The following is a 21,352-nucleotide window of genomic DNA, read 5'->3' on the forward strand; positions in this document are numbered from 1 at the left end:
AGTGCGTTTAGCTCGGATTGGGTATTTTATCCGCACATCCGTCTTCCCGTTCTGCATTCTTGGATCGGTGCCATTGACCCCGGTTACGAGGCCAGCACTGGGGAACCGCACCGATGGATTCTCATAACAGTACGCAGACTGAGGCTCTCCTCTCTCCTAAGTTGTTTAAGGTAAGGTATGAGAAATCGGTTCCGGGGGGGAATGAGAGCATTACGCACCTTGACTGTAAACCATGCCGACCATTTTATCATCTCCGAATCGCTGACACATGTCTCGCGTCAATTCGGCCCAATCGCCCACCTTAGTGGCGATGTTCGTCAGGGTGACTGATACACGCACACACACACACCAAATGAGCCTGTTGTGCCTTGCCTCAAGGATCGATTGGGGAACAGGACATATGCATACTGGTCTTCATCGAGTCACTGACAGCCTTCAGAAGCTGCGGTTGGCACTGGCCGAGGTTGGTTGCGCTCAGCATGCAGATGAAGTCAATGATCTCCTTTCCGTCGACATCCTGGAAGTGCGTCGATTTAGCATTGGCTTCCCAACTCCCCGGGCATCCACGGCAGCTTACCTTGAGTATCGATCCTTTGCTTGACTTGATGAGGACGGGAAGGGGAAACACTCCGCCCGCCGAGTGTTGAGCATCAATCTCAAGCAGCCGCGTTGTCTCGGGAGACAGTCGCACGGGTCGAATCTGGGAGACAGTCATGGCCACGAATCGTCGATCGGTCTAGACTGACTGATAGGATAAAGAGATAGAAAGGGAAAGGATTGATGCAAAAAAGACCTTGGGGCAGAGGACGGCGAAAAGAAGCAAGACAACAGACTCCTCATGCAATAGATATAAGTTATCAAGTTACCAGCTCCCGCGCTGCCTACACCTCGGGCTCTGGAAACCCTACCCCACGTTGGATGCATCGCCGCCCCCGATTGCAGACGACTCCTGCGGACCGGACCTGAGGGGAATGGTTCCGCTCCCTGGCACCTCGGTCAACGAGCACTGAGCAGGTAAAGGTAACGAAAGTTAGGTGAGGCGGTAGTACTACCGTAGTAGGACAGATAGTGCGGCGGCAGTGTAGCCGCATTCGGAGATGCGGGCCGCACCGTTCGGTAACCCTCCGGCCGTCACCTGGCACTTCCTGGTGTCACTGCGCGGTGGGTTTTCCCTGAATCAAAGAAATCAAATCATGATCACAATAAAACAACCTACATAGAAGATACACAGAGTATACAGTATATCTATGGAGACGGTGTTATTCGATCTGCAATTGAGCCAACCCCACCCCCTCTCCCTCCCCCTTTCCCCTTGCACAGTGAAATGTGACTGGTTCTGTGTCTTTAAATTGGTGTATTTGTACATGTGCACACACAAACACGTGTGCCTTTGCCACTCAAAGACCGAAAGAATGGGAAGGAATAACACAGACCTTGGAAGACCCTTCAATTTCCCCGCACTCGAAGGCACCCTCGGGGTCTCTTTCGCTCCCTCCCCCCATGCCTTTCCTCCCAGCCCATTCTCAGTCGCATCAGCAGCAAATCTATTCTTCTCAAAGAGCACAATCACTTTTTTTTACCTGCTACCGTTTCTGTATGTTGAATCGCATCATTACCGTCCTTCTGGGATGGATCCTCTCACGGATCTCCTGCAGCGCAGTCTTATAAAGCGTATTCGCCAGGCCTGCTCTAACTGCCGGTACGTGACCCCCACTTGTAGTGACCTGCACAAACTGGCACGGAGTTAACTTGACTCTCGGATCTTAATTCACAGACGACGGAAAACCAAGTGCACAGGGGAGCGGCCAGTCTGTTTTCAATGTCGTCGCAATAGACATACCTGTGTCTACGAGCCGTATTCCGGTACCTATAATAACCTGCATCCGCCAAGCGCTACCGCAGGCACGCCCACCTCCGAGAATGTATCGCTATCAGTTATATCCGTTGTTCTCTCTAGATGTGTGTCTTTGACAACATGCCAGGTTCAATTATCACAACGAATATCCCTACTCGAACAACGCCTAGCCGAGCTGAGCGAGCAGAGCATCTTGCAGCCCGGGTAAGGCGACTCCAACCAACCCCCTCCCCCCGTCACCCACCACGATCAGACAGGGCTAACTCATTGATAACGCTGCATCAAGGCCATTGGGAGACCACGCACAGTCGCAACAGCCAATCGACCTGTCGCAACCTCCTTCCACCACCGCCGCTGCTGCCGCCGCCGCTGGGGAGCGCCCCTATTGCATGCCGCCTCAATCCGTTCTAGATTCTACCGTCGATGCATACTTCATTCATGTTCATAATCAGCCATACAGTAATGTCCAAGAAGCGAGCTTTCGCCGCACACTGCAGGATCGATCCTTGCCTAACTGTCTGATTCTGGTTTTACTGGCCGCCGCTGTTCGTTTCTCTACACATGATTTCTACAGAAGCAGGCAGCGAGAGATGTCTGAGGTCTATATACGGGAAGCATGGCTTTCTGTGTTGATGAATCACTTGAACGAGGATAGTATAGATATATACACGGTACAGACAATCAATATACTCGCTGTGATTGACTTTACAGGTGCGATTCGTTCTCACTGTTAACGCGAGTCTATACCAACTAACCGCTGGGATCCGCAGCCGGAAGAATTAACTCAGGCTGGCTCAAAACCGGGCTAGCTGCTCGCATATCCCAAGACCTTGGTTTGATGGTAGAGCCCAAGGAATGGAGAGTGCCGGCTGAACAGGAGGAGCGCCGGCGAGTGTTCTAGTCGGTATACTTACTCGATAAATTGATCTCCTGTGGCCGAGCTCGTCCGCTCATCATTCTCGACCAGGACTGTCATATACAGCTTCCGTGCGACGAGAGAACCTTTCGCCAAGGAGAGACAAAGAAGACTTGTAATTTAGACTAGCTGCTTAGTTGGAATACCACATTGCAGGATACGCCTAGCTTCGTTGCTCTGGTGATTCTCCTCGCATTGATCCTCGGACGTTGCACACGCTATGTGTACGGCGTTCGGTACAGCGACGAGATACCACCCTGGGACACAAAATTGGAGTATGCGGCCGTATGCTCCCTCTTACTCTTATTCGAACACTATGCCGAGCTGAGTCCAGTAAAAGTGACGGACCTGGCTTCTGGACGAGACGGGATTATGGGAGATCACTATAATTATCAGGAGCTTGGTCATCTCGTTTTCGCACATACCCTCTTCCATCTCTGCCATTGCTTGTTGAACCAGCCTTTGATCCTATGCCAGTCCCTTCGACCCTTTAAAGCCAAAGTACCCGGCAGCTTTGCAGCCCAGGGGATGAAAGCGGGCATAGACCATGCCGTACGTCTCATACATCTACTGCAGGATGTGCTTAATGCAGGAGGACCCGTCCAATCCTCATTCTATGCATATTGTTTGGTAGTTGCGGGCGGAATCGTATCAATTGCATCTCACGAGACGACTCAGAGTCCCAAACCTCAGTCTTCTGAGATGCTGGAATGTTTTCAAAGTGGGCTGCACATGATTGATGGACTGGCCAGCCTGTGGCCGCACGCCAGTCATATGGTACGTCTATCACTTCGGAGCGAGGCCTTTTGGCTACACCAAAAGATACTGGACCCAGTCACTGATCATACTACGATGACACAGTCTCTTCGTTTACGGAATTTGCACGAGCAGCGGCACAATCTCGACAGCCTGCTAGATACGACGGGCAGGACGCAAGACATCGATCCGCTCTGCGGAGCGACCTTCTGGTCTATTCTGGACTATTCCATCGTGAGCAGCGACCCTAAAAAGACGTGGATGCCTCTGGCTCGAATCTGCCCAGCATGCCATCGCCAATGTCGTGGGCATTGGGATTTGATATGTTCGCCGCCGTCGCCTCCTCCCGGATTCAGACCCCACATGAAGACCTTTCCTCCGGGGCTTTCACCTGGCACGGATCGGACCAATCAAAATGACATGCGTCGGTGCCAGACACTAGGTAATGACAACTAGCATGTCAAAGCCTTGCAACCTGGTCCAGGCAGCTGACCCTTTCGACCGTCTTGTGGAGCTGAGATTCACAGATACCAGGCGTTCCTCGAGATCTATTGAAGCCTAGATAATAGTCAGTCCACGCACGTGAGTCTATCTCTCAGTGCTTGGCGTCAATTTCTTTATTACTCAAGTAGCCCCTTCTCTGGCTCAACAACATAGATCCAACGTAACCAGTGTACACTACGGGTATGCGTGGGCTGCAGTCATCCACGTGGTGCACACTGTCTCAAGCACTTTATCGGTTTTCTGCTTACCTATGCTGCCGCTTTTGAGCCCTCAGCAAGGGTGGTCAACGGAGATGGTGCATTGACCGATCCAATCGTGGTACCAGTAGTAGCCCCCTCGCGGGTGGAATGCGTCATTGATCGTCCGGTTACCGGAGGTAGAGGTTCACTGGTCAATTTGCCTTGAGCTGGCTGGTTGATGGCGGCGTTTATACGTTCGAGAATGAGGAAGCTATACCATGACGAGAAGGCTAAGTGAAACCAGGGTCATTCCCCATGGCGGCAGTCGGACTCGGAAATTGAGGGACAATTAATGTTGAGCTATGTTATTTAACCCCGCCCGATACGAGTCGAATGGAATTCAATGAGGGCAACAACCATAGTACTAAAGATAATTAAAATAATGAACTACTTGGTTTTTAGCTATCCTGCAGTTGGATACAAATACTTTTCTTAATCAAACCATAATCTGGCGGTTAGATATAAAAACTTCAATTAATCAGATCTGACCTGGCTGTTAGCCACTCCAGATAAAACAGATAAAATAAATTAATTAGTAAAGTAGATCAAACAGGTAGCTTAGGCTTGCACGGTGATAATTATATATGGTCTTTTAGTAAATTAACCAGTAAGAATTAGTAGATTAGTATATTTAGATAAAAAATCCCTTTTCCACTATAAATATGAAAGCAATACTTAAAACAAGTATCATTATGAAAACACCTAATTTGGGACTTCAGCACTGAGTTGGGCTTGTAACCTATTTCCAGAACACACTACGGAGACTTAAAAGACTAAAAGAGTACAAATTTATTGAATCAATAAAAAAAACCTATCAGAGAATACTGAGGTGTTTTCAAATTTCCTGCGTCATGCAAGACATGTCCGGTTGAACACGACGCGACGCTCGCTAAGTCGGGACCCCGGTGGTATCCAACTCCATATTCACCCAGTACGGCTGGTAGGATTTTGATCGAAGCCACGGACTGTAGATTTGGATTAAGCAAAAAACCGGCAGTGCGGCAACGCTCACGATCAGCGCCTGAGTCGCATAGGTCCACGTCCAACCCTGGGCCGCTTCCCATCCCATGGGTTCGTCAGCCTGCTAGCCCTACGCCTACTGCACTCTTTCGCAAGAAAAAAATCCATCTGACGCGTATTAAAGCTGCACGACCCGATGATGAGTCTCAGGGGAATGGCCGTCGCCGCCTGGCTAGGATTGCTGCCGCTAATGTTCTCCCTGGTGGTCCCTTACGAGCTGGTCTAGGAATCCTTGAAGGATGCTTCCTCGTCTTCGCTGTTCCTCCAGAACAGCGTATTTGGCAAGTCTCGCACAGCGAGGCCTCTGAACATTCAGGACGAATTTCACGCGCAGAATGATTTCAGCACGCCGTACAGTGGGATTGCAACCTTTGCGCACCTCAACTGGACCAACTGCTTTGATCCCGCCGCGGATGCAATATTTCTTTGCCTACAGGTATGGTATACATCCCCAATGAGGGATGACTCGGTGTAGATATGACTGCTAACGTTGCCAGAGTATGGATCATGGGACCAATCCCTTTCGCAGTTGGGCCTCTGTGGTAGACTGTGGTGATATTGCTAATACCCCATTCGACAAGCTTGAGGCGCTCCAGCAACTTGAGGCCAGTTGGAAGTTAATTGGATCCCGAAAGTCTTTGAACTCGCAGAAGGCAGACCATGTAAGATTCCTCTTATTCGGCGGAGATCATACCATCAGTAAGCTGCGTTTGACATAATCCCATCGAAAGTAAGATAATCTTTCTAACCCCGCGCGATCCAGTACTGCCCGCGCTTCGAGCCCTGTATCCCACCTGGGGTAAAGTGGCGATTCTCCACTTCGACTCCTATCTGGATATATGGGACCCTAAACAGTTGAGCGGGGGCCTGACTAAATACTCGGAGGTGACGCACGGTAGTATGCTTTATATCGCCCACGAAGAAGGACTACTGGTTGAGACGGGCAACATGCACCTCGGATCCCGATCGATGTTGATGGAAGAACACTATAACCTCGACAACGATGCTCGGTGTGGCTTTACAGCCATTCGAGCCCGGCAGATTGACCAAATCAGTATTGATGGGATTGTGAAACAGGTTTCGGACACGGCCGGTGACAGCCTGGTTTATATCAGCATCGACAATGATAGTCTCGACCCTGGTATGTGAAGACCCAGCGGATCCTGGTGTGATTATTATTAATCCAAGTGGTGATTCTTAGCATTTGCCCCAGCCACCGGCACAATTGAACCCGGTGGCTGGACCACCCGGGAACTTCTTGAGATTCTGAATAGGCTGTCCACGGCCAACCTCCCTATTATCGGAGCAGATATTGTCGAGTTCCCCCCTGTGTATAACAACGCAGCAGAAACCACTGCTCTTACTATCACACAGATTGCCTATGAGCTTCTGCAGTGGATGGTGCGAGTGCCGGTAAGAGTCGCAGAAAAGACCGAATTATGAGGAGATGTTCGACTGGAAGAAATGCAGAAAGCGAGATAAACGTGGATGGGTGTCCTGTAGTGTATATTAAAAGCATCGTTGATCGGATCTCCTGCGTGACTGTGTGTCTTGAGAGTCATCGTTATATCAGTCAGTGGTGTTGCGTATTTTCAAAACATTGTATAGCCTTTAAGCGGTCTTTTCAACCCGATTATCAGACCAGGCTCTGAAGAGATGGCTTTACCGGTCCATCATCGTATCTTAGAACTGCACCGTACTTGTCCATGAAACTCGGATCTTGTTAGAAAGTCTTTGGCCCTATTTTCTATCATGCTCTATTTGCTCAGCTACATGATAGACTTTTATGGCTCAAGTTGAACGACAAAAATAAAATACTACCGGGGTCCTTTCCATTTCATAGCTGCGGGTCATAACCATACGTCAAATTATAACACCCAAACGGATTCCACCATACTCGTTCAAAGCACTTTGCCCCTGAAGAACGGTTCAAGTCTTCGCCTGGGTGCTGGCTTGCTGAGTGCATAGGTCCCAGTCTACCTTCCGACGCGCCTGGCACTCACTCACCCCGTAAGCTTGATCGAGGTAGGCACCTTCAGGGGGTCCAACCTCAACCATCCTCACTGCGGGTTACAGGGTGCCCGGCATTTTCCCACCGATAGGCTAAGGATAAACACCCAATGGTTGTTCATAGGGACAGCAAATCTCACCGCAATGCAGCTTATCTTCACCATCCTTTGTGGTCGACCGGACCGCTTTCCGTTGAGTTCCCCGGGTTCCGACTGCGCGGACCGAGGCGAATCCCTGCATCAAACGCTTGTATTGGAAGTGTTCATGACGGATTACAGCTAAGCTGCTTGGCTATCGGGTAGTTGCGTTCCCAAGTGGATCTGGGAGACATGTCTTCTACGTGGCCAGGGGAGGTAGCAGTGGGCATAAGTTCAGATGGTGACTGGCAAACGACAAGAAAGACATGGCGGTCCGTGATTCATTCTCTACAGTTTTGCCCGCACAGCAGACCCCTCAACCAGCCTATTTCCAATCTCGCGCAGTAAGTGCTTCTTGTGCTTCCCACTGCCTGTTTGGGGAAAATCCTCCCAACGCCTTCGTCGCCCAGCCAGAAAATGTGAGTGGGTGCCTTGTGACGTCCCACGACCTGGCCTACAAACTGCCGGATTCCATCGTCTCCAGCTGGCGTCTTCCCAGCAGCCTTTAGGAAGCAGCCCACGACTTCCCCATACCGCTGAGTCTTGATGCCGACCACACTGGCCTCACTGATGGTGGGATGAGTCAACAGTCGCTCCTCAATCTCCATAGAAGATATGTTCTCCCCTTTTGCAGAGTATTAGTATTTCAGTGCGGGTTGGAATGGGAATTGCAGGGAGTGGAAAATCGACTAGAGACGTTCGAACAAGGAGCCTGGGTCCTGGGTCTGGAGTATGTGCATCAACCTTATAAGTCTACCACACGGTACTGCTGGCTTCGGGCTGGCTCGTGCTTGCCTGTCAATCTTACCCCGGATCGGATCAAGGCTACAGCTTTCCGTGCCGGACGAGCGCCGGATGTCGGTCCGACGCTATCACAGCACAAGTAAGACCGAATGCCACTACATCCCAGAAACTCCTTGCTTTTTCCAACTATCTCCCCTCACTCTTCAAAATCGCGGTGTTTGTCGCAGCTTCGCTTCCTGCCACAATCGTTCTGCAGCAGGATGCGGATTGCTATGCTACCAGGGCTATGCTGATTGACGATGGTATCATTGACGACAAAGCAAAACTTTAGATCAACAGATTATGAAAGATGGAGTTGACGATGAAGGTTGCGGTGGATGGCACTTTTGAGACCCGGTGGAAGATATGAGATGCAGTCGAGCAAGGCGAGGAGGTGCTATGCCAAGTGGCCCAATTCGTCAGATCCCGAGAGTACCTAAGTAGTAGGCTGAAGAACACATTTGGGCGTTTGCGTTTCTTTTCATGCAACACAATTAATTACTCGGCTGCTTTGCATATGACTACCTTACCTCAGATAACCTGACCACCAAGAATCCAACGAACATGTTCCTCATAATATCGCCTACATATATGACTAGGGCTAGTAAGCTTAGACAAGCTTCTTGAATATCAGCTGTTTTGTCCAGCATTTATTATCAAAGCAATGTGGTGATTGCTTCGAAATTGCTTAAAACACATACTTTTGTGCTTCTTCTATGCTCTAGGCTGCTTAGCGGGCAAAAGGTGGCGCCAGGTTTGACCACAAAGTGGAAAGCGAAAGTTGCTTGATTTCTGCAGCAATTTCGGTGCGTTAGTAAGTTCACTAATGCAGCATCCGCGCTAAGAAGGCTGAACTCCACCAAACCTTTAAACTCCCATTTCTCCCTCGCAGGCTTAGGCTGCCACCATTAATTATCCTTGTTCTTATCTCCGCTGCCCAGTCTACTCTGCTTCATATGAGTGAGACCAGTAGTACCTCCGGCCAGGGCCAAACCACTCTCGTGCCACGACGAAGAGCTGGAGGTAAGAGATCAGTCACAGGCTGTCGCACTTGTCGGTGATTATACCTCCCACACGCAGTATGCAACTCATCTTCTCATATACCACCGATAGAGTCCGTCACAAGAAATGCGACGAAGCACCCGGGGCGTGTAACAACTGCACATCTACCGGTCGGCGTTGCGATGGGTATGACCAGCATCGTTTACCCCGTGCAAGCAAGACCAATACGCCACCTCAAGCCAAATTCCAGATTGTGCCAAGCCTGGTGGGAGGAGTGCATCGGACGATGAACCGAGAGGAACGACGATGCTTCTCGTTCTTCCACCTTCGCACCATGCCCGCCATGGTGGGCTTCTTCGACTCTGCCCTGTGGCAGCAATTAATCCTCCAGATGGGTCACGAGGAACCCGCGGTCTATCACGCTATTGTTGCTCTGAGTGCGTTCCATCAAGACTCGGAAAGGCAAGGGATGCCGTTATCCAAGGAGGACCTGGGGAACACTTGGCATCGGTTTGCCTTGGAGCAGTCAATGCGCTCGTTCTCGCTTCTCCATACTCGCCGCGCATCTCACGATCCTCGGCTGCGGGAAGTCACCTTGCTATGCTGCCTGGTCTTTGTGCTCTTGGAATGGCTGCGGGGCCAGTATGACAAGGCTTTCGGGCATCTTCGGAGTGGAATCCAAATGCTCAAAGAGTTTGGCGTGAAGATGACAGATGAGTCGCGTGTGCGTGGGGCCCCGGTAGAGCGAGACCTAGTCGCTGCTTTCGCCCACTTGGACATTCAGTCTGCGCAGTTTGGGGAGACAAGTTCACTCGTGGGAGGAAATCCTATTCTGGAGATCACAACGTCGCAGGCAGACGGGACACCCACTTTCCGGAACATGTCTGATGCGCGGGAAGCACTCGACCACATTCTTGAACCGGTTTTCAAGTTTACAAACTCCACAGAGGCCCTGTCGCATGAACAGCTTGCTATGCAGTACGAGTCTCTCTATCAGGAGCAGAGCAGACGCTGCGCAGAAGTGAGCGAGTTCGCCCGAACCTTCGACCACTTCCGTGCTACAAGATATTACAAGCTGAGCGCGAAAGAACAACGCGGTGCAGACGTCATTCACCTCCATCAGACCGCGGCGTCTTTGCATCTGGAGATCTGTCTTCTGGAAAGCAACGATCCCCTGCTGGACACTTATACTCCTAGATTCGAGCGCCTTCTGGCTTGCGTTGGGGAAGTGACGGACAAGTTCCCTGAACGACCTAGTGTCTGCATGGACATGGGCATCATTCCGCCGCTCTTCCTCGTAGCCACCGGATGTCGGGATTATAGAGTCCGCGAACGGGCGATCGAGGCGCTACGGGCCTGGCCGCACCGTGAAGGACCATGGGACTCGAATCTAGGGGCTCGTATCGCCACCGAGATAATGAAAATTGAGTCTGTGGCCGGTTCGGCGCCGCCGAGCGGGGATACGGAAGGATTCACCAGCGAACCAGCAAATAACACTCCGGCGCCGCGTGGGGTATCTGTGACTATATCCGAAGATCAAATTCATGCGTGCTTGTCATATCATATGGGCAACCAGCGGAATGAACGGTGGTTCAAGCTTGACGGCAAGTGAGACGTCATGTGTGGTGCTTCTTAACTATTAACTATTATGTACTGTACGCTGTAACTAGATAAATTGATCCATCCTTGACCGCCCTCTCACCGCCCAGCAGGCAAAAAGATTTCGGCCTGACCAACAAGGCGGTGGCAGAATCCCCGATAAGACCCCACTGATAAGCTATCGGTCCTCCGGATCAACAGAAGTTCCGCCGCTCACATGGAATTTTTTGGAAATCCTCCTGGCGATGGCAGGACAACACCCCAGACCTTCGTGAGCCGCAACCCATCCCACAACCGTCTGCCGTCCCTCTATTGTTTCTAACCATCTCGTCTTACCCAGCAAACACCGATCAGACTCACAAAATGGGCAAAGTCGCCAAAGAAGCCTCACCGGAGGCGGATGCGACCCCGATCGCCGATTCCGAACTCGAGTCGACCACGAAGCTTGCAGAAACTTTCCAAGAACTGGGAGTCATTGACTCCCTGTGCGAGGCCTGCGACTCGTTAGGCTTCAAGAAGCCCACTCCCATTCAGGCCCGTTGTATCCCGATCGCTTTAGAAGGACGAGATTTGATCGGTCTCGCTGAGACAGGTAGTGGTAAAACGGCCGCATTTGTGCTCCCGATCCTGCAAGCGCTGATGGACCAACCCCAAACACTACACTCCCTCATCGTCGCGCCAACTCGAGAACTGGCGCAGCAGATTGCCCAAACCGTCGAAGCCCTGGGGTCGCTGATCTCCGTGCGATGTACACTATTGATCGGTGGTATGGACATGGTGTCGCAGGCGATGGCCCTGGGCAAGAAACCGCATGTCATCGTGGCGACGCCGGGACGTCTGTTGGATCACCTGGAAAACACCAAGGGCTTCTCGCTCAAAAACCTGAAATACCTGGTGCTGGATGAGGCCGATCGACTTCTGGATCTGGACTTCGGTCCCATCCTGGACAAGCTTCTCCGCCTCTTGCCGCGCCGAAAAACCTACCTGTTCTCCGCAACCATGTCCAACAAGGTCGAATCCCTCCAACGGGCGTCCCTGTCCGACCCCGTCCGCGTTTCCGTCTCCGCCAAGAACCAGACCGCCACGAATCTCTCCCAGTCGTACATGTTCATCCCACACAAGTTCAAGGACGTCTACCTGGTCCACCTGCTGAACGAGCGCGCGGGACAACTGGGCATTATCTTCACACGCACCGTGCACGAAACCCAGCGCCTGGCTTTCCTGTTGCGCAACCTCGGCTTCGGGGCCATCCCTATCCACGGTCAACTCTCTCAGAGCGCTCGTTTGGCGTCGTTGAGCAAGTTCCGCGCCCGGTCGCGCAATCTCCTGCTGGCCACGGATGTTGCGGCCCGTGGTCTGGATATCCCCGCTGTCGACTTTGTCCTCAACTACGACCTGCCTCAGGACAGCAAGACCTACATCCACCGTGTGGGTCGAACCGCTCGTGCAGGCAAGAGCGGTATTGCCATTTCGTTTGTCACCCAGTATGAAGTGGAAGTATGGCTGCGGATCGAGGGCGTCTTGAACAAGAAGCTGGACGAATACAAGCCGGAGAAGGACGAGGTCATGGTATTCAGCGACCGAGTGAACGAGGCACAGCGACAAGCGGCCATGGCCATGCGGGACTTGCAGGATAAAGATACCAAGGGTCGGGGCGGACGGGGGAAGAAGAGGAACAGGGATGATATGGACCGAGAGGAGGCTTAGGGGGATGATTTCATCCTCGTGGACTAGATGAGAATATGTGCATAATTAAAAGGTTGTATCTCTACAGCTTGGCCTAGAGCGAAAAAGTTTCCAAAATTCGAGATGAACTATACGACCCACTTCGTTCCGACCGTCCCCGCAATGATCAACTCAGCACCACCACTACCATCACGATGATTTCCACTACCACCAGCTCCTCTAGGACGATGGGCTTGCTCGGGGTTTCTGTTATTATATGCTTGTTACTCGAAGCGTTTCTTTCAGAAAAGCTTATAATCTAGGTGTTGTTTATATCACTCGTCTTCACAGCACGTTCGTCACTGGAATAATGGTACAGTCTCAGTTCATCAGTTTATATATTCGTTATCGTTACGTCTATCATTACCAAGTAGTTTCAAACCACTCTAGCCTTCGATCTTCTTTCTTCCCCCAATCAATGCTGGAAGATCTTCCACTTTAGCAGTGCCTTCAAGGATATCTGGGACATGTCAGCATTAACCCCCTCTGAGCCCCAGGGGAAGGAACATACCGTGAACTGCGACAAACAAGGGGAATTCCTTGAGCTTGCCCTGCTTCTCGAGGAACTCATAGATATCGTACGCGGTGGACGTGCCCTGCAGCTTCTGTCCATTGAGCTCCTTCTCCTCGATCTCCTTGACACTGACCCCCTGCTCCACCGCGTGGCAGGCCGATCGGTAGTTCCGACCGGCGTTGCAGGAGGAGACCAGATCGGCCATGCCGGCGCTCTCCTCGGTGAAGGTGCGCTCCTCGACGGACTTGGGGAACCAGGTGCGGCCGAACTTGACCATCTCGAGGACGCCGACGCGCATGATGGCGGCCTTGGCATTCTCGCCCCAGCCCTTACCGGCGACGAAGCCCGACGCGAGGGCGATGATGTTCTTCAGCGCGCCGCCGAGCGCCACGCCGGCGACGTCGCGCACGTGGTGCACGTGGAAGTAGGGCCGCGCGAACAGCGTCTCGAGCAGCTCGGCGCCGACGTGCGGCAGCTCCGGCGGCACGGGGGTGAGCCGGACGTGCGTCGGCTTCGCCTTGCACTGCCGCTGCTCGTCGATCTTGATCAGGTTGGCCTCCGCCGAGTCATCCTGCTGCTTCAGGTCCATCGGCGGCACGTCGTAGCCGATCGTCGTCTCGCAGAACTTCTCCGCCGCGACCTCGGGCGCGATGTTGGCCCCCGACAGCGCCCCGCAGTAGATCCCCAGCCGCTCCATGATCAGCTCCGAGTGCAGCGTCACCGTCCCGTCGGAGACATCCACCCCCTTGATGCAGGAGATGGCGCGCGCGTACGGCAGGATGTTGCCCGCGATCCCGTCCAGCGTCTTGCCGATGAACTGGTGCGGCAGGTTGAAGACGAGCAGTGTGGCATCCTTGACGGTGGATTTGAGGTCGGGATCCGCCACCACATTGTCCGGCAGGGCGATGTCTGGCAAGTATTTCACGTTCTCGTGGACTTGGTTGATCACCTCGGTGAGTTTGCGCTTCTGGCCGCCTAGCTTGCTGTGGTGCTTGGAGGACTCCGGGATTTCGATGTCTTCATCAAAGACCCACATGCGCACCTCCTTGTCGAAGATGTCGGGGTGCTCGTTGGTGTTTTCAGCGATAATCTTGGCGATGGTCGAGCCCCTGGTTGGAGAGGTGTGCGTCAGTGATGTTAAGAGGATGCGGAGGCGGGCGTTCGTACCAGTTTCCTGAGCCGACCACGGCGACTTTGTGCTTTCTGGTGTGACCTGTCATCTTGATTGCGTGCGTAGAGAAGATAGATGCTGAATTGGAGAGTACAGGTACAGAAAAAGAGAGTCCATGACCGAAAGGTTTATAGATCTGGCTGGGAGCGACGGTCGCGGCAGATTCCAGGGCGGTGACGTTGATGGGAGAAGGACGTCATCGTGACTTCTCGCTTTTCCCCCACTCCTTCGTTATTCTCAACCTGCTTGACTGCCTTGATTTCCTTGACTGGCACCTGTCACTTTGAACCAACAGACTTGTCGGTTACTGTCGGAAGCTTGTCTGTTCAGTGCAAGCGCAGTGCGTACTCCCTACTGCATAGTTACCACCTCGATCTGACCGGAGACCTTGTCGATCGCTCCGGTGGCCGTCCACGGATGCTACTCCAGAAGAAGTGGCTCACGCTTGGCTACCGCCACCCACCACCCACCACCACCACAACCACAACCACAACCACACCACCGGCCGCGTTATCCCTGCTTGTGCTGCATTGGTGCGTTCCCTGTGTGACTTTTATGGGATGATCTTCACAATGACTGACGAATAGATAAAACAAAGTGACAGTGGCAATGATTCCCATTCTTTCTCAAGATAATGCCCGGTGTCTAAGCCCGTGGGGATTAAGCAAGACGACGACCACCCAGCAGTGCCGTGCCAGAGTCGACCCACTCCAAACGAGCTTTTTCCGCGCAAGCTTCAGAACGGAAAAAATCACTGGTCAGTCAGCCACGTGAGCCGCCGAAGATCCGCCGCGTGTGCCCTTCGGTGTAAACTCCACCCCGCCGCAATTAGTCAATTCCCCCGAGAGAAAGAAGCCAGAGTCAAACACCAGAGCAGAAACCGTTCCAGCCAGACTCTTTTATCTGGCTCAGGCACGGTCCGTTGACTAAGTTTAATCTCGCTCGGCGAATCAGCGCCCTTGCAGCGTCCAAGCTAGGAATCATTCGGCGGATCGCGAATAAGATTCCACAGATAACGCCATCTTTCATCCACCAGTCTGGCCCTGTGCCAAAGCCCTTGCATCCACCTAACCTTACCATGCATCCAGTCGCATCCCGTGGCTTCGGAATTCGCCCGAACAACATGCACGTTTGTGACCATTTCTGGCATTAGGCCTGTCGTGTCGGCGAGCACGCCATTTTGCCCAGAAACTAATGACAAACTGCCTGTTCTCCTCTATAAGGCCGCGCGCGCTCACCAGGCTGTCAAGATGTTTCTCATTGCCAATAGTAAAGAATCACACCCTTCTGGGTTGGACAGTGCAAGATGGGTCTGCCCACCATCTTTCGTCGGAAACACGACTCTGACGGGTCGGAGGACGCTACCTCAGGAGCCCGGTCCACCAGCTACAGCGAGAACCCAACGCTCACACCCACATCCGAGACGCCTTCGATCACCAACGTCCCAGTGGACAATCTGAAGCGGGATCCGGAGCGCGACCCGAAACCTGGAGAGCCGACCGTGGCCGAGGCGGAGGTTGAGGACGATCCTGAGATTACCGCTCTGCCACTGGAGGTCCGCCAACTAGTCAGTCTCACCGACGATCCGACGCTGCCAACGATTACCTTCCGCTACTTTGTGCTATGTATCATCTTTGTTTGTCCTGGAGCTTTCCTTTCGATGATGAGTCACTTCCGTACTCGGGAGGCTCCGTATTCCGTCTTCTTCGTCCAGATTGCCTGTCACTACGCCGGTCACTTCTTGGCTCGAGTGCTTCCAGCCTGGGAGGTTCGGTTGCCGTTCACCCGCTGGTCGTTCAACCTCAACCCCGCGCCATGGAGCATCAAGGAGCACGTGCTCGTCACCCTGACTGCCGCCTCCGGAGCGACCTACAATCTGGGCTACACCCCCATTGCCATGGCCGAGCTATTCTATGGTGAGCGGGTCAATGCCGGGGTTGCCATTTTCTTCATGTTTGCCATTGTCTGGATTGGATACGCGTTTGCCGCCCTCGTGCGTCAGGTCTTGCTGTACGACCCCATGTTTATCTGGCCTCAGGCACTCATGCAGACGACCCTTTTCGAGAGTTTCCGCAAGCAAGACCGATCGTCGCCCCTTGCACGCCGACAAATGAAGATCTTCTTCTTCTCTCTGCTGGGTATGACACTGTGGCAATTCCTGCCGGAGTATGTCTTCCCCTTCACTTCGTCGCTGGCCTTTCTGTGTTGGGTTGCCCCCCGTAACCCGGTGGCCAACTTCATTGGTTCTGGAATTGGAGGAATGGGCTTCCTGAACCTGTCGCTCGATTGGTCCAACATCAACTGGAACGGGTCTTCGATCCTGTTGACTCCCTGGTGGACCCAGGTCGTCTTGTTCGCAGCGTTTGTGTTCAACTGTTGGGTGCTCTTACCCGCCGCCAAATGGGGCAACTTGGGGTCGTTCAAGTACGGACTGATGTCCAACTCGCTGATGATGGCGAACGGCACCACTTATCCCACCCTGAAGGTGCTCACGTCTAACTACAATCTGAATGAGACCGCCTATGAGCAATATGGACCGATGTACATGGGTCTTCAGAATGCCTGGGCAACATTTTTCGACTATGCCAAAATCACAGCCGCCGTGACCTGGATCTTGACTTTTGGGTGGACCCAGGTCTACACCAACGTGAAAAAGTTCATTGCCTCCCGCAAGAAGGTTTCGGAGACTCCCAACCAAGGCCTCAACTGGCAGTATCACGATCGGCTGAATGTGCTGCAGCGTGCCTACAAAGAAGTACCTCTGTGGTGGTACGTGGCTCTCTTCATGGCTGGATTCGTGGCTCTTATTGTCATCCTGGCTTGTGGTTATCTCTGGATTCCGATTTGGACGCTCTTTGTGGGGCTGTCGACCGCAGGCGCGCTGGTGTTGCCGTTTGGTTTCTTGTACGCCATCTCGAACTATCAGATCGCTGCTGGTTCGTTTAACGAGTTGGTTTACGGTTACATGGTGGAGACCAAAGCGGGCGCCGGACACCGTCACCCTTGCGGACCCTCGGTGTATGGCTCTATTGCCGGTGATGCATGGTATCGGGCGCAGTACATGCTTCAGGACCAGAAGATCGGGCACTACATGCATATTCCTCCCAAGACTGTTTTCTTCTCCCAGGTCTTCGGTACGATCCTGGGCATTCCGATCAATTATGCGGTGATTCGCTGGGTGCTTGACACCAAGGGTGATTATTTGTCCGGGCAGACGACCGACCCGCTTGGGCAGTGGTCTGGACAGTCCCTGAAGTCTTCCAACACTCTTGGTGTCCAGTACGCCGTACTTGGTCCCAGCCGTCTGTTCAAGGAAGCTGAGATGCGGCCCCTGCCGTGGGCGTTCCTGGTGGGAGCGGTCCTGCCGCCCATCCTCTACATCGCGCACCGCCTGCTGCCCAAGTGGCTGCGGATCGACCTGTGGAACGTCAGCATCTTCTTTTCGGGGATGGCGGTCTTCTACGGTAATCTCAGCACGGGATACACGTCGGCCTTCATCGGCGGCTACGTGGTGATGTACTGGGCCTACCGCCACCGCTTCGAGGTGTGGAAGCGATACAGCTATATGATTGCAGCGGCGTTCGACGCAGGATTCAATTTGAACATGCTGCTGATCTTCTTGTTCTTTGGATCCGGCAAGCGGGTGTCGATGCCAAACTGGTGGGGCAACAATGCTGATTCCGTGGAACGATGCTTTGCGTTGGATTCGTGATAATGGGGGCGTGAGCGTGGAGTTGAAACGTCTGAGCTGTTCTGACATGTGTATATATAATGACGTGCTCATTTGGATGAGATGTATAGATGAGACGACCAGATTAGTATTTAATGATGAGTGATACGAGTTAATCAAAAATAAGATGATGACATAAGATACGAAGTCAAGCTTAATGGACGTTCAACGATCGGGTGGATCTTGGTTGGAGGGAGAGGCAGTGCATTGCCGCCGGATGTCATTTGCCGGATCGGCAACTGGCCGAGTCGATGATGCGTGCATCCGTGCATCCTCCCCAACCTTAATTCCCCAGTATAAAATCCCACCCCGCCGCCCCATCTCCCCATTGCGAAGGCAAGCAAAGTGTCAACCATTCCCTCGGTGGAGCAATCATGCCCCCGTTCTCTGTATTTGCACCCTCTACGGCACCTCATCATGGAGGCAGCCAGCGCAGCCGCTTCAGCGAGTAACACCACCGGCAGTCCCGGCCACGGCTGGCTGCGGACGACGAATCTGGCACTGGCGACGGTGGGGATCGCCGTGTGCACCCCGTTGCTGGTGATGCGGGTTTACACGAAGATTCGGATTATGAAAAAGTTCTGGTGGGATGATGGTGAGTACACTCTCAAGAACTTGGTCGGGTCGGGGCTGACTGTCGTTGTCGCAGTGTGCTTAATAAGCGCCTGGGTATGATGTCGCTGTTTTTACGTCGTGGTAACAGAGAGTGCTCACGCGCGATAGGTCATTTCCATGGCGACACAAGGAACTATCATCTGTGCGTTGCACCCTAATTCGTCTCTAGGGAGCCAGCGGGCACTAACTGAAGCAGACGGGTTCGAGCACGCGCACATCGGCGTGCATATCTGGTTTCTGACGCCGGACCAGATCAACACCTATCTCAAGGTGCGTCCGGCCTCCCCACATCCCCTTTTGAACATCAAAGTGCATCCACTGACCACGGAGGGGCAAAGGTCGTCGTCCCCGCCGCCACAATCTACATCTCCAGCCTAGCGCTGGCCAAGATCGCGCTCCTGATGCTCTACCACCGGCTGCTCAGCATGATCCGGTTCTGGAAGTACGTGATCAACGGGGTGGCCGTCTTCATCATCGCGTACAGCATCGCGCTCACGCTGGCGCTCATATTCGCGTGCCACCCCGTGGGCCGGAACTGGGACGTCACCGACACGACGGGCGGGTGCATCAGTCGGCCCGGGATCTACATGGCGACCGCGGTGACGAACACGCTGAGCGACGTGGTGTTGATTCTGATTCCCGTGCCGATTGTGATGAAGTTGACCTTGCCGACGGTGCAGAAGGTGGGGATCTTTGGGATGTTCTTGGTGGGGTGTTTGTACGTCTTCCCCTGGGTGTTGGGTTGGGGTATGCGGAGGAGGGGGTGGGTAAGAGGACAGGGTTGGCTAATGGGCTTGGACGGTAGGACAATCGTCACGAGCATCGTGCGCCTCGCAACATTATGGCCGCTAGTGACCTCGGTGGATCCGACGTATAAGCTTGCGTTGGCGAGTGTGTTCATGTACGTCCCGTCCCCCCTCTGATTCCTCTTGTCGAGGCGAAGTGCTAACCACCCATCCAGCGTCATCGAAGCCAACTTCATCATTATCTGCGGCTGCCTGCCGTACTTCCGGCAGTTCCTGCGGTTCCACTGCCCCTGGCTCATCGGCATCCACAGCTCCGCCGCCGAGAGCCACAGCCGGGGCTCCTCGACGGGCGAGACGCCCCCGTGCAAAGCGCGGAAGCCCGGGCTGAGTCAGTTGCAGGATGATATCGGGATGGCCTTGACGGAGCCCCCGCTGCCGCTGGAGAATGGGCGGGGGTATTTTTCGGCGGTTTGATTGCGATGCGAGTGTCTTGCTCTGGGCTTTATTTTTTCGGTTTGGGGCCGTTCTGGCTTTGTTTGTTTGGTTTTTTTTTTTTTCTTTCTTGTTTTTAGTTTGCGGTGCCATGTTCGGAGTGATACCCTTTTTACCCTATTTACCCGGTTCTTAGATTGATACAGAAGATGTATCGTATACTTTCTGAAGTGAAGTGTAAGAATACAGCGCCGTCGCATCTCCGTCCTCCCTGCCCGTGATAGCTAACCTAGAGCCCCGGCTGGAGAACGCTAAGAACAAGCCGGCGAGACAGTCGGCTTGACCACCGCATTCGTCGGGTTCGTCTGCGAGCACCCATCCACATAGCCCAACAGGAAATCATCCTCGGCCGCCTCGTACGCCGCGCCGCAGTTGGGGTCACTATCCCGTTAGCCTGCCTCTACCCCGGAACCCACTCACCATCCTAGTGGGATGGTTGAAAGGGAGGGAGGGGAAAAGGACATACCTCGCCCCACCCGACGCATTGTTGAAGTAACTGCAGATGTCATGCGACCAGCAGTCCTGCGTGTAGACGTTGCCGATGGCGGTGCCGGTGCATCCGGCGCCGCAGCGGCCGTTGCACGAGTAGCTTTCTTTGGTCAGGATGTACATCGGGTTGAATGTGAGGGGGGAATGAGAGGAATAACGTACTCGCCTCCCGCACTGTTCTCGCCGTAGTTACTGCCCACTACGCCGGTGTACGTGCAGCTCTGGCCGGCGCTGTTGGTCCATGATGCTGTCGCGGTGGCGCCGACCTTCAGGCAGGTGACGGAGCGTTTGTGGAGGGGGGAGGGGGAGGCGAGGGTGAGGGTGAGGGTGCTGGTTGCGAGGAGGGTGAGAAGGAGGGAGAGCATTTTGCTTTTGGATCTGGGATGGTTTGATGGGGGTGGAGTGAAGGGTGCTGTCTACTGGGTGTCTTGGGTATGGGAGGGTGGCTCTTATATACTGCTATGCTGCAGTATGGCGGTGCTGGACGCTGAAGAACTGCAACGGCGGGACGACATTAAGGTTGACGGGTATGTACCCCGTGTCGGGGGCGAATGGCATGCAGGAGCTCGGGGAATTTCTCGGACCTGTCAGGGGGTTTGTGTCTGTGCAGTGGTGGCTGCTTGGCTTGCAGATTGCATCAGAGGTCCTAAAATGGCGAGCGGAGGGGATGCCGAGGTGGATAGTGGTGGCCCGGGGGGTGCCTGGTTGAGGTTAGCTGGACCTGCTCCGCCGCGGATGATGAGGACTATAGTGTATAAGTCCTTAGAATATAGCTTCTTCTTCTGCAGAATCCGGGAGCTAGTCCTGCCTTCATATTGAGTGAAATGTGCACTGGCAGTAACTTGCCTGCTGCCGAGGTAATACTGGGATAGGGTTGTGTATATTCCAGCTGGAAGGTTTGTGTCTATATGCTTAGTAGAAGCCAAGTTGACACTAGGATAACATATCTAAACGAGACATTCCTCTGGATGAATCGCCTCCGACTACTACAGTCTACGATTCGAAGTCATAGACATGGAATTCTTGCAGGCCAGTCCATCCTCCCCTCG

The 21,352-nt window shown here is 53.4% G+C and overlaps 10 protein-coding genes across 10 annotated transcripts; 6 read left to right on the forward strand and 4 right to left on the reverse strand.

The window, feature by feature from the left end:
* Positions 1 to 210: 210 nt before the first annotated feature.
* Positions 211 to 715, reverse strand: BO95DRAFT_462750 (putative acetylornithine aminotransferase; the record flags this gene model as incomplete). Its single annotated transcript, XM_025588936.1, has 3 exons — positions 211 to 326; positions 409 to 517; positions 578 to 715. The coding sequence occupies 3 exons, from the start codon at positions 713 to 715 to the stop codon at positions 211 to 213; spliced, it is 363 nt and encodes a 120-aa protein (XP_025443187.1).
* Positions 716 to 1,584: 869 nt separating this feature from the next.
* Positions 1,585 to 4,195, forward strand: BO95DRAFT_472848 (Zn(II)2Cys6 transcription factor; the record flags this gene model as incomplete). The annotated part of the gene is made up of 9 exons (XM_025589683.1): positions 1,585 to 1,699; positions 1,775 to 1,855; positions 1,958 to 2,059; positions 2,142 to 2,566; positions 2,626 to 2,755; positions 2,909 to 3,548; positions 3,633 to 3,784; positions 3,814 to 3,862; positions 4,160 to 4,195. The coding sequence occupies exons 1-9, from the start codon at positions 1,629 to 1,631 to the stop codon at positions 4,193 to 4,195; spliced, it is 1,686 nt and encodes a 561-aa protein (XP_025443188.1). The 5' UTR covers positions 1,585 to 1,628.
* Positions 4,196 to 5,429: 1,234 nt separating this feature from the next.
* On the forward strand, positions 5,430 to 6,733 carry BO95DRAFT_452401 (Arginase/deacetylase; the record flags this gene model as incomplete). The annotated part of the gene is made up of 5 exons (XM_025588146.1): positions 5,430 to 5,510; positions 5,607 to 5,726; positions 5,788 to 5,989; positions 6,054 to 6,431; positions 6,492 to 6,733. 5 exons carry the CDS (start codon positions 5,430 to 5,432, stop codon positions 6,731 to 6,733), a joined length of 1,023 nt encoding a protein of 340 aa, XP_025443189.1.
* A 1,020-nt stretch (positions 6,734 to 7,753) lies between these two features.
* BO95DRAFT_513668 (uncharacterized protein) lies at positions 7,754 to 8,045 on the reverse strand (the record flags this gene model as incomplete). Its single annotated transcript, XM_025591619.1, has 2 exons — positions 7,754 to 7,762; positions 7,833 to 8,045. 2 exons carry the CDS (start codon positions 8,043 to 8,045, stop codon positions 7,754 to 7,756), a joined length of 222 nt encoding a protein of 73 aa, XP_025443190.1.
* A 1,108-nt stretch (positions 8,046 to 9,153) lies between these two features.
* Positions 9,154 to 10,837, forward strand: BO95DRAFT_441901 (uncharacterized protein; the record flags this gene model as incomplete). Its single annotated transcript, XM_025586292.1, has 1 exon — positions 9,154 to 10,837. The coding sequence occupies exon 1, from the start codon at positions 9,557 to 9,559 to the stop codon at positions 10,832 to 10,834; it is 1,278 nt and encodes a 425-aa protein (XP_025443191.1). The 5' UTR covers positions 9,154 to 9,556.
* A 263-nt stretch (positions 10,838 to 11,100) lies between these two features.
* Positions 11,101 to 12,835, forward strand: rrp3 (RNA-dependent ATPase RRP3). The gene has a single exon (XM_025586293.1). The coding sequence runs from the start codon at positions 11,185 to 11,187 to the stop codon at positions 12,526 to 12,528; it is 1,344 nt and encodes a 447-aa protein (XP_025443192.1). The 5' UTR covers positions 11,101 to 11,184; the 3' UTR covers positions 12,529 to 12,835.
* Positions 12,836 to 12,932: 97 nt separating this feature from the next.
* BO95DRAFT_360642 (glycerol-3-phosphate dehydrogenase family protein) lies at positions 12,933 to 14,280 on the reverse strand (the record flags this gene model as incomplete). The annotated part of the gene is made up of 3 exons (XM_025582490.1): positions 12,933 to 13,006; positions 13,058 to 14,169; positions 14,228 to 14,280. The coding sequence occupies 3 exons, from the start codon at positions 14,278 to 14,280 to the stop codon at positions 12,933 to 12,935; spliced, it is 1,239 nt and encodes a 412-aa protein (XP_025443193.1).
* Positions 14,281 to 15,446: 1,166 nt separating this feature from the next.
* Positions 15,447 to 18,010, forward strand: BO95DRAFT_100331 (OPT family oligopeptide transporter). The gene has a single exon (XM_025580294.1). It carries the CDS (start codon positions 15,538 to 15,540, stop codon positions 17,941 to 17,943), a length of 2,406 nt encoding a protein of 801 aa, XP_025443194.1. The 5' UTR covers positions 15,447 to 15,537; the 3' UTR covers positions 17,944 to 18,010.
* Positions 18,011 to 18,300: 290 nt separating this feature from the next.
* BO95DRAFT_441905 (uncharacterized protein) lies at positions 18,301 to 19,945 on the forward strand. Its single transcript, XM_025586294.1, has 7 exons — positions 18,301 to 18,556; positions 18,611 to 18,630; positions 18,685 to 18,718; positions 18,773 to 18,846; positions 18,915 to 19,294; positions 19,382 to 19,477; positions 19,538 to 19,945. The coding sequence occupies exons 1-7, from the start codon at positions 18,379 to 18,381 to the stop codon at positions 19,794 to 19,796; spliced, it is 1,041 nt and encodes a 346-aa protein (XP_025443195.1). The 5' UTR covers positions 18,301 to 18,378; the 3' UTR covers positions 19,797 to 19,945.
* A 120-nt stretch (positions 19,946 to 20,065) lies between these two features.
* On the reverse strand, positions 20,066 to 20,668 carry BO95DRAFT_360626 (uncharacterized protein; the record flags this gene model as incomplete). Its single annotated transcript, XM_025582488.1, has 3 exons — positions 20,066 to 20,195; positions 20,281 to 20,403; positions 20,466 to 20,668. The coding sequence occupies 3 exons, from the start codon at positions 20,666 to 20,668 to the stop codon at positions 20,066 to 20,068; spliced, it is 456 nt and encodes a 151-aa protein (XP_025443196.1).
* Positions 20,669 to 21,352: the final 684 nt, after the last annotated feature.

The sequence above is a fragment of the Aspergillus brunneoviolaceus genome, assembly GCF_003184695.1.
Source record: "Aspergillus brunneoviolaceus CBS 621.78 unplaced genomic scaffold BO95scaffold_26, whole genome shotgun sequence".
Taxonomy (NCBI): domain Eukaryota; kingdom Fungi; phylum Ascomycota; class Eurotiomycetes; order Eurotiales; family Aspergillaceae; genus Aspergillus; species Aspergillus brunneoviolaceus.